General features: G+C 33.3%; 1 protein-coding gene across 5 annotated transcripts in view; it reads left to right on the top strand.

The window, feature by feature from the left end:
- Positions 1-13,918, top strand: part of LOC114335056 (uncharacterized) — a 241,060-nt gene that overhangs the window by 200,901 nt on the left and 26,241 nt on the right. The window contains exon 2 of one of the 5 annotated variants that reach the window (XM_028285210.2): positions 379-544. The exons of 3 other annotated variants lie outside the window; for them this stretch is intronic. In XM_028285210.2, coding sequence (XP_028141011.1) covers positions 457-544 — 88 coding nt within the window. In that variant the 5' untranslated portion in view covers positions 379-456. Of the gene's footprint in view, positions 1-365; positions 545-13,918 lie in introns of those variants that run through there. One more of the 5 variants, XM_050651220.1, reaches the window with a different exon arrangement.

Raw genomic sequence — 13,918 nt, 5'->3', positions numbered from 1 at the left:
TCGGGACTTTGGTTCAAATTGTCAAGTTTCAGCTATCGTGTCTTCGTTTCAGCTCTTCTATCTCTTGACATTACTCTTGACCTCTGATTATCACTAACCTATACACGTCCACTGCTGGATATAGGGCTCGCTCAGCTCTTTCCATATGTCTCTTGTCAGTCCATCTGGTTAGCGGGCCATGTTGGTGAACATCTAGACCTCTATGAGTATAGATTGTATTAATTTTCTTAGTTATGATGAGGTTTGGTATCATCATTGTTGAGTTCATCTCCTCAAGAATGATGCCAGCAATGTTTCTGTGTCAGTATGTTTTCTATTTCGTATGACTTTTCTAAGAGTGTGATCTAAATTGAAATGTAAAGATTTTTTATTCAATAGATCATAAACACCGCCTGTGCATACTTGTTCCTGAGTTCAAAAATTTTGGTGTTAGACTGTGAACGTATTTTCCTTCATATGTATCACAACAATCTACTTCTACTCTCCAACTGTAGAATAGTCATCAAAAGAAGAATGGACGAATTTTTGCATTTGTTTATTGAAGGTAAAGTAACATCATTACTGAGTTTTGTGTATTTATGTCATTATTTATGTTTTTATAAACCATGGCAAATATTTACTGTAGGTATTTATATTATGTAGATAACAAAAACTCCTATTGTTAACCAGTTCTATGCAGGATACGCTATAATTACATATTTATTATTGAAAAGCATTCCAAACAAATTTTGTAATTACATATAGGTTTTATGTACGTACACACCAGTGACTCACAAAATGTTTGGAATATTTTTCCCTATGACGATATAGGGTTAATTAGGGGGGACATAAGATTAATTACACTATTAATAATCCTAAATGAAATAAACAAATTATTTATTAACAATTTTGTTTACAAAGTAACATGCTATACCCTATTCCACGAATATACGCCTGTGTTGGATTATTTCGACAACGAATATTTTATTGTGCAAAATATGAAGAACGAAAATAAATTGCAAATTACATTGCTGTTTATTGGAATAATTATTAGAGCCATTTACTTTCGTACTTCTTATGTTGCACACTGAAATATTCGTTGTCGCGATAATCCAAAACAGGCGTATGTTGGTGGAATGAACCATAGCTATCGATCCTGTCGATTGGCTGTTTATCTAAAAGCTCTGTGCTTGGTATTTCGCGTTTACTGATTACCATGTATTTTGTTTTTTTATTATTATTATTATTAAGATCCAGTCTTCACCAGAAAAAAATGACTGGAGAGAAGATGTCGAAGATGCAATGACCGCCAAAGATTTAAAAACTAAAGATTGCTTCGACAGAAAATACTGGAATTGCATATCTATGATGTGTCAAAGTCTTCTGTTTTTGATGTATGTTTCATGATCGTTTATCCTGACACTTACTGGTCTTGGTCTTGCGGTTTTTCCAACATAAAAAGCGTTGCATTCACAGATTGCATATCTATGATGTGTCAAAGTCTTCTGTTTTTGATGTATGTTTCATGATCGTTTATCCTGACACTTACTGGTCTTGCGGTTTTTCCAACAAAAAAAGTGTTGCATTCACAGATTATTTTATAGATGCAGTTGTGTAATCTCTCTTGTATGCTGTTAGGTTTGGTTTTGGACAGGATAGTTCTCAGTATATTGGTTGTTACCTTTACAAAGCCCTTTACAATCATCTTTAGAGAGTAGTTTGGCTGCACGACTAATGAACTTTTTAGGTCAGCTATAAACAAGGTCAGGGTAGCCTTGATGATTTCCAATCTCCAATAGGAGTGACACAAGAAGAAGAAGAATCATCTTTAAGTTACTTCCTGTAAGCGTTTCTGGATTTCTTATGTTGTTATTTTGTTTTTTTTTGTTCAATCTGCGAAATTCCTTGTTTATAACTGACAATGGGTAATATATTGTTATGCTCTGTATTTCTCTCTTTTATGAGATTGATGAGCAAATTCTTAATTTAATTAATTACTCAATTATTTTAATTACTGCTTAATAAAACAAAACCAAATTTAAATTAAATTTTCTAATAAACTTTATTCTCAGGGCTATTTTATTGTTTATGCTTTACCTTTGGTTTGTGGCTTCTGGTATCTCTAGTTGCTTACTCCATCCAGGACAAAACAGGGAAATTAAACACACTCAATGTCATATAAATGTTAAAAAATATTATTTACATCTACTAAATTAAGCTTAAATTCTGATATCTCCTTAACAAAAAAAAATTTTATTTAAATAATTCGTTATTTATTCTTACAAAATTTAATAAAATTTACTTTTCTCCTTTTGAATTGATTACTTATCTCTTCTTTAAAATTTGGAATGACTAATTATGTTATAGAACTGTTCAATGCAAAAAGAAGCAAATATGGTGTGGATATAAACAAACTCTCTCCGTTTCATAAATGATTTGACTAACCTTTTTGTTTCTTTACTACTTCTTTTCCCGGATTGCGTCGTCCTCGATTCTCCCACACGTACTCTTAGGATGTTGCTGAAGGTCCCTCTCGTCCAAACTGCTTCTCAAACAAACAAACAGGACTCGCTCGAATTCTTGACTCAGTTTTCTCTGCTCGATATCTTGTGCAAATAGATACCAATCGGCTACTCGTTCCAGACAGAAACAGGAATCTTCCTCGGAAGGAAACACAAGGAAAATAAACTTCTCAACTCGGTCAACGATTTCGTTTCAACTCGATTCTGCTCGCAAAGGCCAACTTCACCACTTTACACTGGCTTCTCACTTTTCAAAAACTGAACTCCTGTCTCCAGACATTCATTACACAGTGCCTATTTTTTCTCTCGTCAAAATCAGACTCAACACTCTCATCCCTTCCATCCATCCTTTTCCACCAATCACAAAACATCCTTTCGACCCACTACATCCATATTATCATTTCTTAAGAACCAATTTAATTCTTATACACTTTCCATTTTGTTAAATTCTCGGAGATATCAAATTACTTTAGTTGTTTCAAAATGCTAAACAAAAAGCCTTGCATTCTAAACTCAATAAATTTGTTTACCGCTTAACCTTCTTCGAATTTTTTATAAAATGTCTTATTGTCCATTGCAAAGCGAAATAAACGGTATTGTCTAATCTGACCGCACCATTGTTTAAGTCCGTTCAAAAACCCATTAAGAAAACCACCTTCTTAACGATTTCACTTTTCCGCGAAAACACTGATTACTAACTAAATTATCCTATTACAATTTTTGGTCATATACATGGCGATGAAAATCTATAATTTCGTGGTCTCTGATATAAATTTATTTTCTAAATTTTTCCCAAAAAAATTATACAACAATATTTTTTTCGTAAAAACTTGTTAGCTTTCAGGTTTTTTTCTTCCTGAAATGCATTTTCATTAGAGCAGGTGTTTTGGACTCATCATATAATTTAGCGAGGAGGAGGATTTATGACATGTAGCCAGGCATCCAGTGGCGGACCCCTTTTTTTAAACTTTTTTTAAACCGACAACTGGAGTACCCCTAAAAATTGGTCGGACAATATTACCAGTTGATTTTAAATATTTTTATCAAAATAACAATCCTGCACAAAATGAGCTGTGCTGTGAGGGTATACATTTTACGACCCACCGTTATACGTGCCCTCCCGAACACACCAAAGTTTAGCAGGGGCCTGATTCTAATTCATTTCGACAGTCGCAATTTCATTTCGACACCGCCATGACAGCGCGATTCTTATTCATTTCGATATTAGTTACAACTGGGGATATTAACCTTATCATGTTGACACTACTCAGAATTTGGGTTGGCGCTCCGGTTTATTGGAATTTGTTGATAGTCTGGGAAAATTATCGAAAAAATGCCATTTTTGGGAAAAATTATTTACCAGCTATTTTATTGCCCTAATCGAATCTTAAGATTGCATATATTAGTAATATGGGGTATGACAAGTCCGCAGAAAGTGTGTTATTTTATTTATAAACAAATTAGCACTCCAAAATCTTCTTTTTTTTTTTCAATTAGTGCATGCTCTGTAACTCCTAAGATTTTTCCTTTGAGCCAAAAACACTCAAATAAAAATTCACCGTAATTTAGTTCTGCACAAAAGTTATTTTTTTTTTCCGATTTCCTTCAACAAAAATTTTACTCAGAAAATCCGAGGTTTCCCAAAAAATCTGCAATTTTCAATTAAAATTTTAGGGAAGTACCTAATTATTTATTAATAATTAAATAATTGATGACATAAAAGATTTATTACAGTAGATTATACAAAGGGGCTAAATTATGGAATAAATTCATTTCTTTAAAACAGACAATTTTGGAGCAAAATCCCGATAGAGGTCGATTTTTATTTTTAAATTACAATTTTTTGGCATATATTTCATACTAGTGACGTCATCCATCTGAGCGTGATGACGTAATCGATAATTTTGTTAATGGGAATAGGGGTCGTGTGGTAGGTCATTTGAAAGGGCGTTCAATTCTCTATTCAGTAATATAAACATTAATATCATTAGGTATTTATACAGGGTTGCCAAAAAATAATTTTTGAATTAAATTAATTGGCGCAAAAAGAAGAATGTATGTAATTTATTTAACTCAAAATACATTGTACTGCTGTCAGAAAATAGAAAAAAAGGTTTATTTCACAAATAAACATTTCTTTTCGCTTAAATTAAATCACAAACAGCCTCCCTACTACCTATTGGCAGTTTGAACATTTAATTTAAGCTAAAAGCAATGTTTATTTGCAAAATAAACATTTTTTTCTATTTTCTGACAGCAATAGAATGTATTTTGAGTTAAATAAATTACATGCATTGTTCTTCTTGCGTCAATTAATTTAATTCAAACATTTTTTTGGCCTCCCTGTATAAATAATGATATTAATGTTTATAATAGGGCTTTTCATCGATTGTCATTTGTTTCGAGCTCCTGTCATATGTTGAATAACCTGTGTATAATATTAATATTTACGGATTATACGAAATATGACAGAAGCTCGAAATAAATGACTGTGAATGAAAAGCGCTATACTGAATAGAGAATTGAACGCCTTTGTAAATGAGCTACAACACGAACCCCTATTCCTATTTAAAAAATAATCGATTACGTCATCACGCTCGGATAGATGACGTCACCAGTTTGAAATATATGCCAAAAAAATTTAATTTCTCTAAAATCGTCCATTTTAGAGAAAATGAATTTATTCCATAATTTAGCCCCTCTCTGTATATCAGGAGACCGGCGACAATCTAACCAATAGTTTAGCGATAATTAAAATGTTAATTAAAAAATTTCGGTCGAAATAATAACCAGAAAGATTATGATACACCAGAATAAATACACCAGAATAACTATGATTTTCGTATAAAAAAGCACTATACCTATTCAACGTACCTTACAGGATTGAAATTGGACCATTTGAGCGGTCTCAGGAATGTTATAAAGAAACATTTTTTTGGCTTATAAACAAATAGAACCCCTCAGAAAATATTAGATTAAATGAAATTAAGTTAACGCTGTTGAAAAGGGCACGGCTTCTGTGCCCTTTTCGAAGAAAAAAAAATTGAATTGCGAGGAGTGATTCCAGGTATAACCGGTCAAATTTGACCGGCATTTGCGACAGAGTTATAAACAACAGGATTTTAATCTTTGAACCATTAGATACCTTTTAATTCCGGTCCTCTTTGTACATACAAATTTTCATATCTTCAAGACACTCATAACAAAAAAGATTTATGTCACTGTCACCAAATTATTTAATTATTGATAAATAATTACTTCTCTCAAATTTTAGTTGAAAATTAAAGATTTTGTTTGGAAAACCCGAATTTTCCGAGGAAAATTTCCGTCGAAGGAAATTGGAATAAATTATCAATGTGCAGAATTAAATTACTGTCAATTTTTATGCGAGTGTTTTGGTTTAAAGTTAAAATTTTCGGAGTTATAGAGCAATAATTAAAAAAAAGATTTCGGAGCGCTAATTTGTTTATAAACAAAATAGCACACTTTCTGTGGACTTTGCACAGCTATATTACTAATATAGGAAATCTTAAGATTTGATTTCAGCATATCCAGCAATAAAATAGCTGGTAATTAATTTTCCTTGTTTTTTACTAATTTTCCCAGATTATTACCTTACATCTTTCATTGAGTTGATGATTCATGTTGTGGACATTCTCAATTATTATATTTCTAATTTAATACTATTCTATCTAATTCCTCAAAACAAGCAAATTTCAATTAAACCCAGCCATACCATTACCTTTTGCTTTAGTTTTCCTTGCAAGAAATAAACAAAACACATCTAAACTAAACCTAACCTCGCTTTTGGCCATTCATTCATCTCCGTGTCAAATAATTTCGACATCGAAATTATAATCAACCACTTTTTTGGAGTCGCTATTAATTTCGATAGTCGCTATTTCGTGACGTCATTTCGTTAGTTCAACTAAAATCCACAAGGCTCGCACAGTCGCATTTCGACGTCGCCATATTGAAAGCGACTTGTTTAGTGTCGAAATTTTATTTAGAATCAGGGCCCAGGATTGTTTGATAAAAATACTTACAATTTAGTGGTAACATTGTTCCACAATTTTTTAAGGGTACCTACTCCTGTTGTCGGACCTCCAAAGTTTAGAAACCTCTATATTTACGAAACCCCCCTCTCCCGAAAATTTTCCGAATTAGAAAAGTTGTCCAACTTGACATAAATAACTGAATAAACGAAGTTTCATGAGGAAGGTAATCATTTTTTTAGTGTGGGCTCAAGGTCTATGAGAAAGAGAGCTTTTCATCTTGTCTTCGTATGTGTATTAACGTTTGATTTGAAATAAGTATGCACATTAAAATGCGTGTTTTTTCACTTAATTCACACGCCACATTCCATTTCTCCTTTCTCTCGATTCCTTGCCGGTGTAAGGCAATCTATATTTGGACAAAAAAAGGAAAACGCGTCGCAGCCGGAGCAAAAAACTCTTTAACGAACGTATCGGATATCATCTTCAATCTCGTGAAGTTAAAAAAATTCCCCTCGAGCTAAAGAAAGTACATCTGGAGCTGCATTCTTTGATATATCATCGGCTCGGGGCACAACATCCGCTTCGTAGAAATAAAGAGAAGTTGTTAAAGAGATTGATTGATCGCTGTTTTGTTTTTCGATTCATATTACTCCGTGATATGAGACCATTCCCGTAAGAAAAAGTTTCTGATTCGGTTCCCTTGTGGGTTTCTGTGCAAAAATGACCCTTCTTCTTCTTTTTGTGTAGACATTACTCTGTCTGTTTTTTCAATGTGCCTCTAGTAAGTTGTCGTTCCATCGTTTTCGTGGTCTTCCCTCTGATCGTCTTCCTATTAGGGAACCGTCTCTCGCTGTCCTTACTACTCTATTTTGTTTTCATTCGGCTTATATGGTCGTTCCGTTCTACTCTTCTGTTTTTTACCCAGTTATTAACGTTGTCCACCTTGCATCCCTGTCGTATATCTGCACTTCTAGCTCTATGCCATATTGTCTTACCATCGATTTTTCGAAGGGTTTTCATCTCTGCTGTTTCTAGCATTCTTTTTGTCTTCTCTGTATCAAGTCGTGTTTCTACAGCGTATGTCATTATTAGTCTGATGACTGTTTTGTAAATTCTGTCTTTCATTTCTTTTCCGATATTTTTATTTCTGCATATTGTTTCATTCAGGCAACCTGCGACTCTGTTTGCTCTATTCACTTGATCTTCCACTTCTGTTTGGAGCTTTCCGTAGCTGGATAGTGTGATGCCTAGATATTTGAACCCCATGACCTGTTCTATTATCTGACCTTCCAGCTCTAATTTACATCTTAGTAGATTTGCTGTTATAACCATGCATTTGGTCTTTTTGGGGGAAATTAACATGTTAAATTTGTATATATCATCTTCACTTTGAGAGATTAGTATTGCGTCGTCTGTGTAGCAGATTAATTTAAGTTGTTTTTCTCCCATTCGGTATCCTTTTTTAGTTCTTAACTTTTTTTATTTTTTTTTATTATTTCATCCATGATTAGGTTGAACAATAGAGGACTCAGGGAATCTCCCTGTCTTATCCCATTGCCAGCTTCAATTGGGTCAGTTAGTTCTTCTACTTTTACTTTTATTGTGTTGTTCTGGTAGATATTTTCTATCGTTTTACTTAAACCTAGAGCTACCTCTGTTGCGTACCATAAATGGATAACGTCCTTTAATTTGCCCCTCTCAAATGCCTTCTTTCTAAACAAAAATGTCCCCTTTAAACAAATCAGAAGGATCCCGGGTGAAATTTTTGGACAGAATTGTTTAAACAATTTTTTAAAACAACTTCAAAAAATCATAGGTCTGGATCCCGCGTATGAAAAAAAAGTTGATTAATAGCAAGCTGAAAATTTGTTAATAGCTTAAGGGTGTCTAGTCGGATAAACTTTGATATATGGGAACACTGGATCAGGGGCAGTTTTAATTGTGGAACAGGTTAAAAATTTGGAACGGTCAGAGCACGAAAGCGGCACATGTATTTTGTCCGACAGAACAGACTTAAACTCTCCGAACAGAGATTAAACTCGCATGCAAAAATCAGACTGCTATTTATCACCAAATGGGCGTTTTAATGAGTGGAACATGTAGAATATGTCAAATGACAGAAATTATGACAGGTGATAAATAGCAGTCTGAGTTTTGCATGGGAGTTTAATCTCTGTTCGGAGAGTTTAAGTCTGTTCTGTCGGACAAAATCAATGTGCCGTTTTCGTGGTCTGACCGTTCCAAATTTTTAACCTGTTCCAAAATTAAAACTGCCCCTGTTCCAGTGTTCCCATATATCAAAATTTATCCGACTAGATACCCTTAAGCTATTAACAAATTTTCAGCTTGCTATTAATCAACTTTTTTTTCATACGCGGGATCCACACCTATCACCTTTTTTGGCTTCGCAAAATATTTTTGTAGGTAGAAACCGAATCAGAAAATTTTTATACGGCAGAAGCCTCACAACATGGACTAAGAGAAGTTGCTGAGGAGATTGATCGCCGTTTTGTTTTTCGATTCGTATGTTTTGATTTTGATTGGAAACAATGGGTTTTTATCGAACGACCTAAATACTTGGTCGGTTATTTCATTTTAATTAATTGGATATGTTTTTTAGTACATATCGTTGTCCCATAAAAATTACTATGGGACGATTATGGTATTTTTCATAAATTGTCTAAACACATTGCAACAAATAATTTTTGTGTATTGATTTTTTGTGAACGACTTTGGATAGCTTCACCAATTAACCACAATAAATTATTTTTCTTCGTCTTAATGTTTCCTTTATTTAAACAATTTTTTTTAATCAATGGGAAAATCCCAATAGTTCATCAGCTTCATCAGTTATCAATTTTTTTTTTGTTTATTGGCAGCTTGTTGCCACTATGGAAGATTATCACTCTTGCTTGGTCGGCCGATATTTTTCTACCACTTAATGATTTGCCCTTGCTATTTTAACGATTCTTGTTTCCGCCATTTTGCTGATGTGATTGTTTCATTCTTTTTATCTATTTAGTATCCACTTATTTTTACCCTGTACATTACATTTTGTTGTAATCTCGTCACTCCTTATTTTGATCTTTCACCATGTTTCCAGTCATTCTTCTGAGGATTCTCATTTCTGCTGTTTCCAGCATACTTTGTGTTTTGACTGTGTCGGGTCTTGATTCTGGTGCGAACCTATAAGGCCATTATAAGACCAATAATGGCCTTATAGGTTCTTGATTTCATCTCACAGTTAATGTGTCGGTTAAGTCAGATAGTGTTGTTCAGGCATCCTGCTAATCTATTTGCTGTTTTTACAACCTAGATGGACCAACCAAAAGACTCAACTAGTATGGATACCTTCAGAAAATGCCTGAAAATAGATGGCCGAAAAAAATAGAAAAATGGACTCCACCCACTAGAAGAAAACGAGGTAGACCAAGACGATCCTGGAGAGAAGATGTCGAAGATGCAATGACCGCCAAGGACCTAAAAACTGAAGACTGCTTCGACAGAAAACGCTGGAAATTAGGATGCGAGAAGCGGCGGCAGCTGTAGAAAACTAGCTTATATATTATATATGAAAATATCAAACAAGGGCAAAAGGTACGGAAGACCTAATTGAAGTGATGATAAATTTACAAAAAATAAAGCAAAGAAACATATTACCCAAATACCTGGGAACAATAATAAATATAAAATCCACGAGGAAAATAAACTTCCTGTAGCTGGCTGTATACCATAAATCACAAAAATGCCAAGTTTCTTGTAAAAGGTATATATTAAAATACCCTAAATAAGGGTCAAAATACAAAACGTTTTCGGATTAAGGAATCCATCATCAGTGTTTAAAAGCCCTAAAATTAAGTATAACCTAATTAAATGAGATAAAAGTTAAAATTGACAGAGGTTTTCAAGAACAAGAGGTCATACTTACAAAATTTGCATGCCTGAGCCACCAAAATGTATAGGGTAAAAACCCTTTAAATGTAAATAATAAAGATGTTTTACATATTTATATAAAATTCATCGGATGTAATAGATAAACCTGGATGTTACCCAGGGCAACACAGGACTCTCCCCACGTGGTTGGAACTTTTTTTGGTGAAAACCTCACATATTGGATTTCAATGGCCAACTGACAAGTGAATTAAAGAGCAACCCGAAATGACACCAAGAACTGTCAATGTAACCTAGTTGTAATATTACTTCAGCCACAACGTTAAAGATTAATTTAAATGTTTTAAGATAAAAAACAGTATCAAATTTACAAATAGTAAAAATAAAAGATGTTCACAAAATATGAAAGATTTTTTCCCTAGAAATAATGCATTAATTAAGTATTCAAAATAGGGAAATGAAATGTTTACGTTACAGGAAGTTATGCAGTCAACAATACCAATAGGTGTTGTATTAGTGGTATAAAATTGTCAATACGATTAGACAAATAATGGTAAAGGCCTTATACTAGGAGCACAAAATAGTATGTAATGTGTACATATGTGTACGATTTTAAGAGTATTGATGAAATGATAATTGTTTAATGACTGATAACTTACTTGGTAGTCGACCCAACATAAATTGTATAAAGATAGAAAAAGTGATATGATAATTGTAAAAATACTGTTTTGTTTTTATCTGATATTTATCTGAAAATGAGACTAAAGTAACTTGATGAAACTGAGTCCTCCAGAGACTCGATGTCAGACTTGATGTCAGGTCTCTGGAGGACTCAGTTTCATCAAGTTACTTTAGTCTCATTTTCAGATAAATATCAGATAAAAACAAAACAGTATTTTTACAATTATCATATCACTTTTTCTATCTTTATACAATTTATGTTGGGTCGACTACCAAGTAAGTTATCAGTCATTAAACAATTATCATTTCATCAATACTCTTAAAATCGTACACATATTATGTACACATTACATACTATTTTGTGCTCCTAGTATAAGGCCTTTACCATTATTTGTCTAATCGTATTGACAATTTTATACCACTAATACAACACCTATTGGTATTGTTGACTGCATAACTTCCTGTAACGTAAACATTTCATTTCCCTATTTTGAATACTTAATTAATGCATTATTTCTAGGGAAAAAATCTTTCATATTTTGTGAACATCTTTTATTTTTACTATTTGTAAATTTGATACTGTTTTTTATCTTAAAACATTTAAATTAATCTTTAACGTTGTGGCTGAAGTAATATTACAACTAGGTTACATTGACAGTTCTTGGTGTCATTTCGGGTTGCTCTTTAATTCACTTGTCAGTTGGCCATTGAAATCCAATATGTGAGGTTTTCACCAAAAAAAGTTCCAACCACGTGGGGAGAGTCCTGTGTTGCCCTGGGTAACATCCAGGTTTATCTATTACATCCGATGAATTTTATATAAATATGTAAAACATCTTTATTATTTACATTTAAAGGGTTTTTACCCTATACATTTTGGTGGCTCAGGCATGCAAATTTTGTAAGTATGACCTCTTGTTCTTGAAAACCTCTGTCAATTTTAACTTTTATCTCATTTAATTAGGTTATACTTAATTTTAGGGCTTTTAAACACTGATGATGGATTCCTTAATCCGAAAACGTTTTGTATTTTGACCCTTATTTAGGGTATTTTAATATATACCTTTTACAAGAAACTTGGCATTTTTTTAATAATAAATATCATAGGTAGCATCGAGGACCATCTCAACAACAGACTAGGACTAGAGAGGGCAGGAAAGTTAGTTAAGGACTAAATATTCCTCAGCAACAAAGAAATGTCAAGAAAGACGAAGAGACAATATACAAAATAATATATAAGCCAACGTTGACATACGGAACAGGCAACTGGATTTTAAGCAGGTGACTGGTCCTGAGTCATATTCAATCAAATATCCTAATTTGATGTTTATATAGAGGACTTTCGAAAACGGATTATCAGAAGTAGAAATTAAACATTCCATAATGATTGCCTCAAAAAAACTGAAGTGTCATAAAGAAATTATGATTTCAAGGTGCATATCACCAACGGAGAGGAAGATATGAGGTGGTGGAGGAAGGTACAATTAACGCAGAAAAGTATCAAGAAATTTTGAAAAAACATCTACCCAGACTTGAATTTTATATTCCAGTAAAACGGTTCAGCATACGCATGCCATACCAAATACCAACTAAAAATGATTTGGAGACAATAGCATTAAAGTCTGCTCATGGACTTCCAACAGTCCAGACCTTAATGTTATTGAGACATTGTGGCATACGATAAAACAGAAATTGTGCACTGACTTGAAAACAAAATTGGTGAATTATGAGATAGTTTCGACCCTGCCTAGTATCAGTCCTTAGTAAGAACAATGCCAGACAGGATTAAAGTAAATATGTAAAATGTTACAAGTGTACAGAAACCAAGCCATTTCAATATCGATAGACTTTATTGTTGATCTCGTTCTTTAATTCAATAAGTAAGGTTATGAATAGGAACGATTTCACTAAATTTTCGTTTGTGCTGTCTCAAACGTGGTTTGCATGTCAAATTTTCTATCACAAAAACAATGGAATCATGTATGTATAGTATTTCCTAATCGGGTAAATAATTTTTTCTTCAAACGTCAAATAATGATGACATTACTTATCTAACTTGATCCTGTCAAAGTTTGGTGTCTCCGCCGGCAGCAGTTTTTTTTCCCATTTCTTTACGGTGGAGGGAAAAATGTTGCAACAATATGAAACATGTCACAAAGCAACAATGCAAATGTCATTAACAACAATTAAACATCATTTTTATTTATAGTAATATTAAAAGTACAATTAGTTAATGAGGCATTTTCAAAATTGAAACCGTGCAAAAATGTTCCCGACTCTTGATACGCATTGGTAATTGTTGATGATACTGATGGTCGAGCACAACTTTCAGCAATCATTCCCGATGTTGGCGAATCATGAGGGTTTAAAATTTTTTGAGCATTATCGTTCTTATTTCTTATTGAATCATCTATATATCCTTCGGCAACCGTGCTTGATTTCCAGCCCCCATGTCGTTTGAGACATTCTAGATTTCCGCCTCCATCAATTAAAAGTGTTGCTGAAGTTCGTCGTAAAGAGTGACCCGTGTATGCGCTTGCATCGTTTAAATTTAAATAACTAGACAACTGTCAAACAACTGTAACCAGGGAGACGCAAATCCCACCGACGACTTAATTATTTTAATTTCTAACATCTAGACGACTTTGATAGTTGTCACAGTTAATTTCGAGTAAAAATAGCGTATGAATTGTACTATTTATGGTTGAAAATTGCTACGTTTGAAGAAAAAATAGTATACTTTATTCGGCAAAGAAGCGACTTTTCTTGACTTGCCCTCTATTACGTAACTTGCCCTCTATTAAGTAACTTCTTTGCACAAGTTAGAAGAGGTGGGGAAATATCAAA

Source organism: Diabrotica virgifera, chromosome 5, assembly GCF_917563875.1.
Source record: "Diabrotica virgifera virgifera chromosome 5, PGI_DIABVI_V3a".
Lineage (NCBI taxonomy): Eukaryota > Metazoa > Arthropoda > Insecta > Coleoptera > Chrysomelidae > Diabrotica > Diabrotica virgifera.
This window is presented reverse-complemented; position numbering and strand designations above follow the sequence as displayed.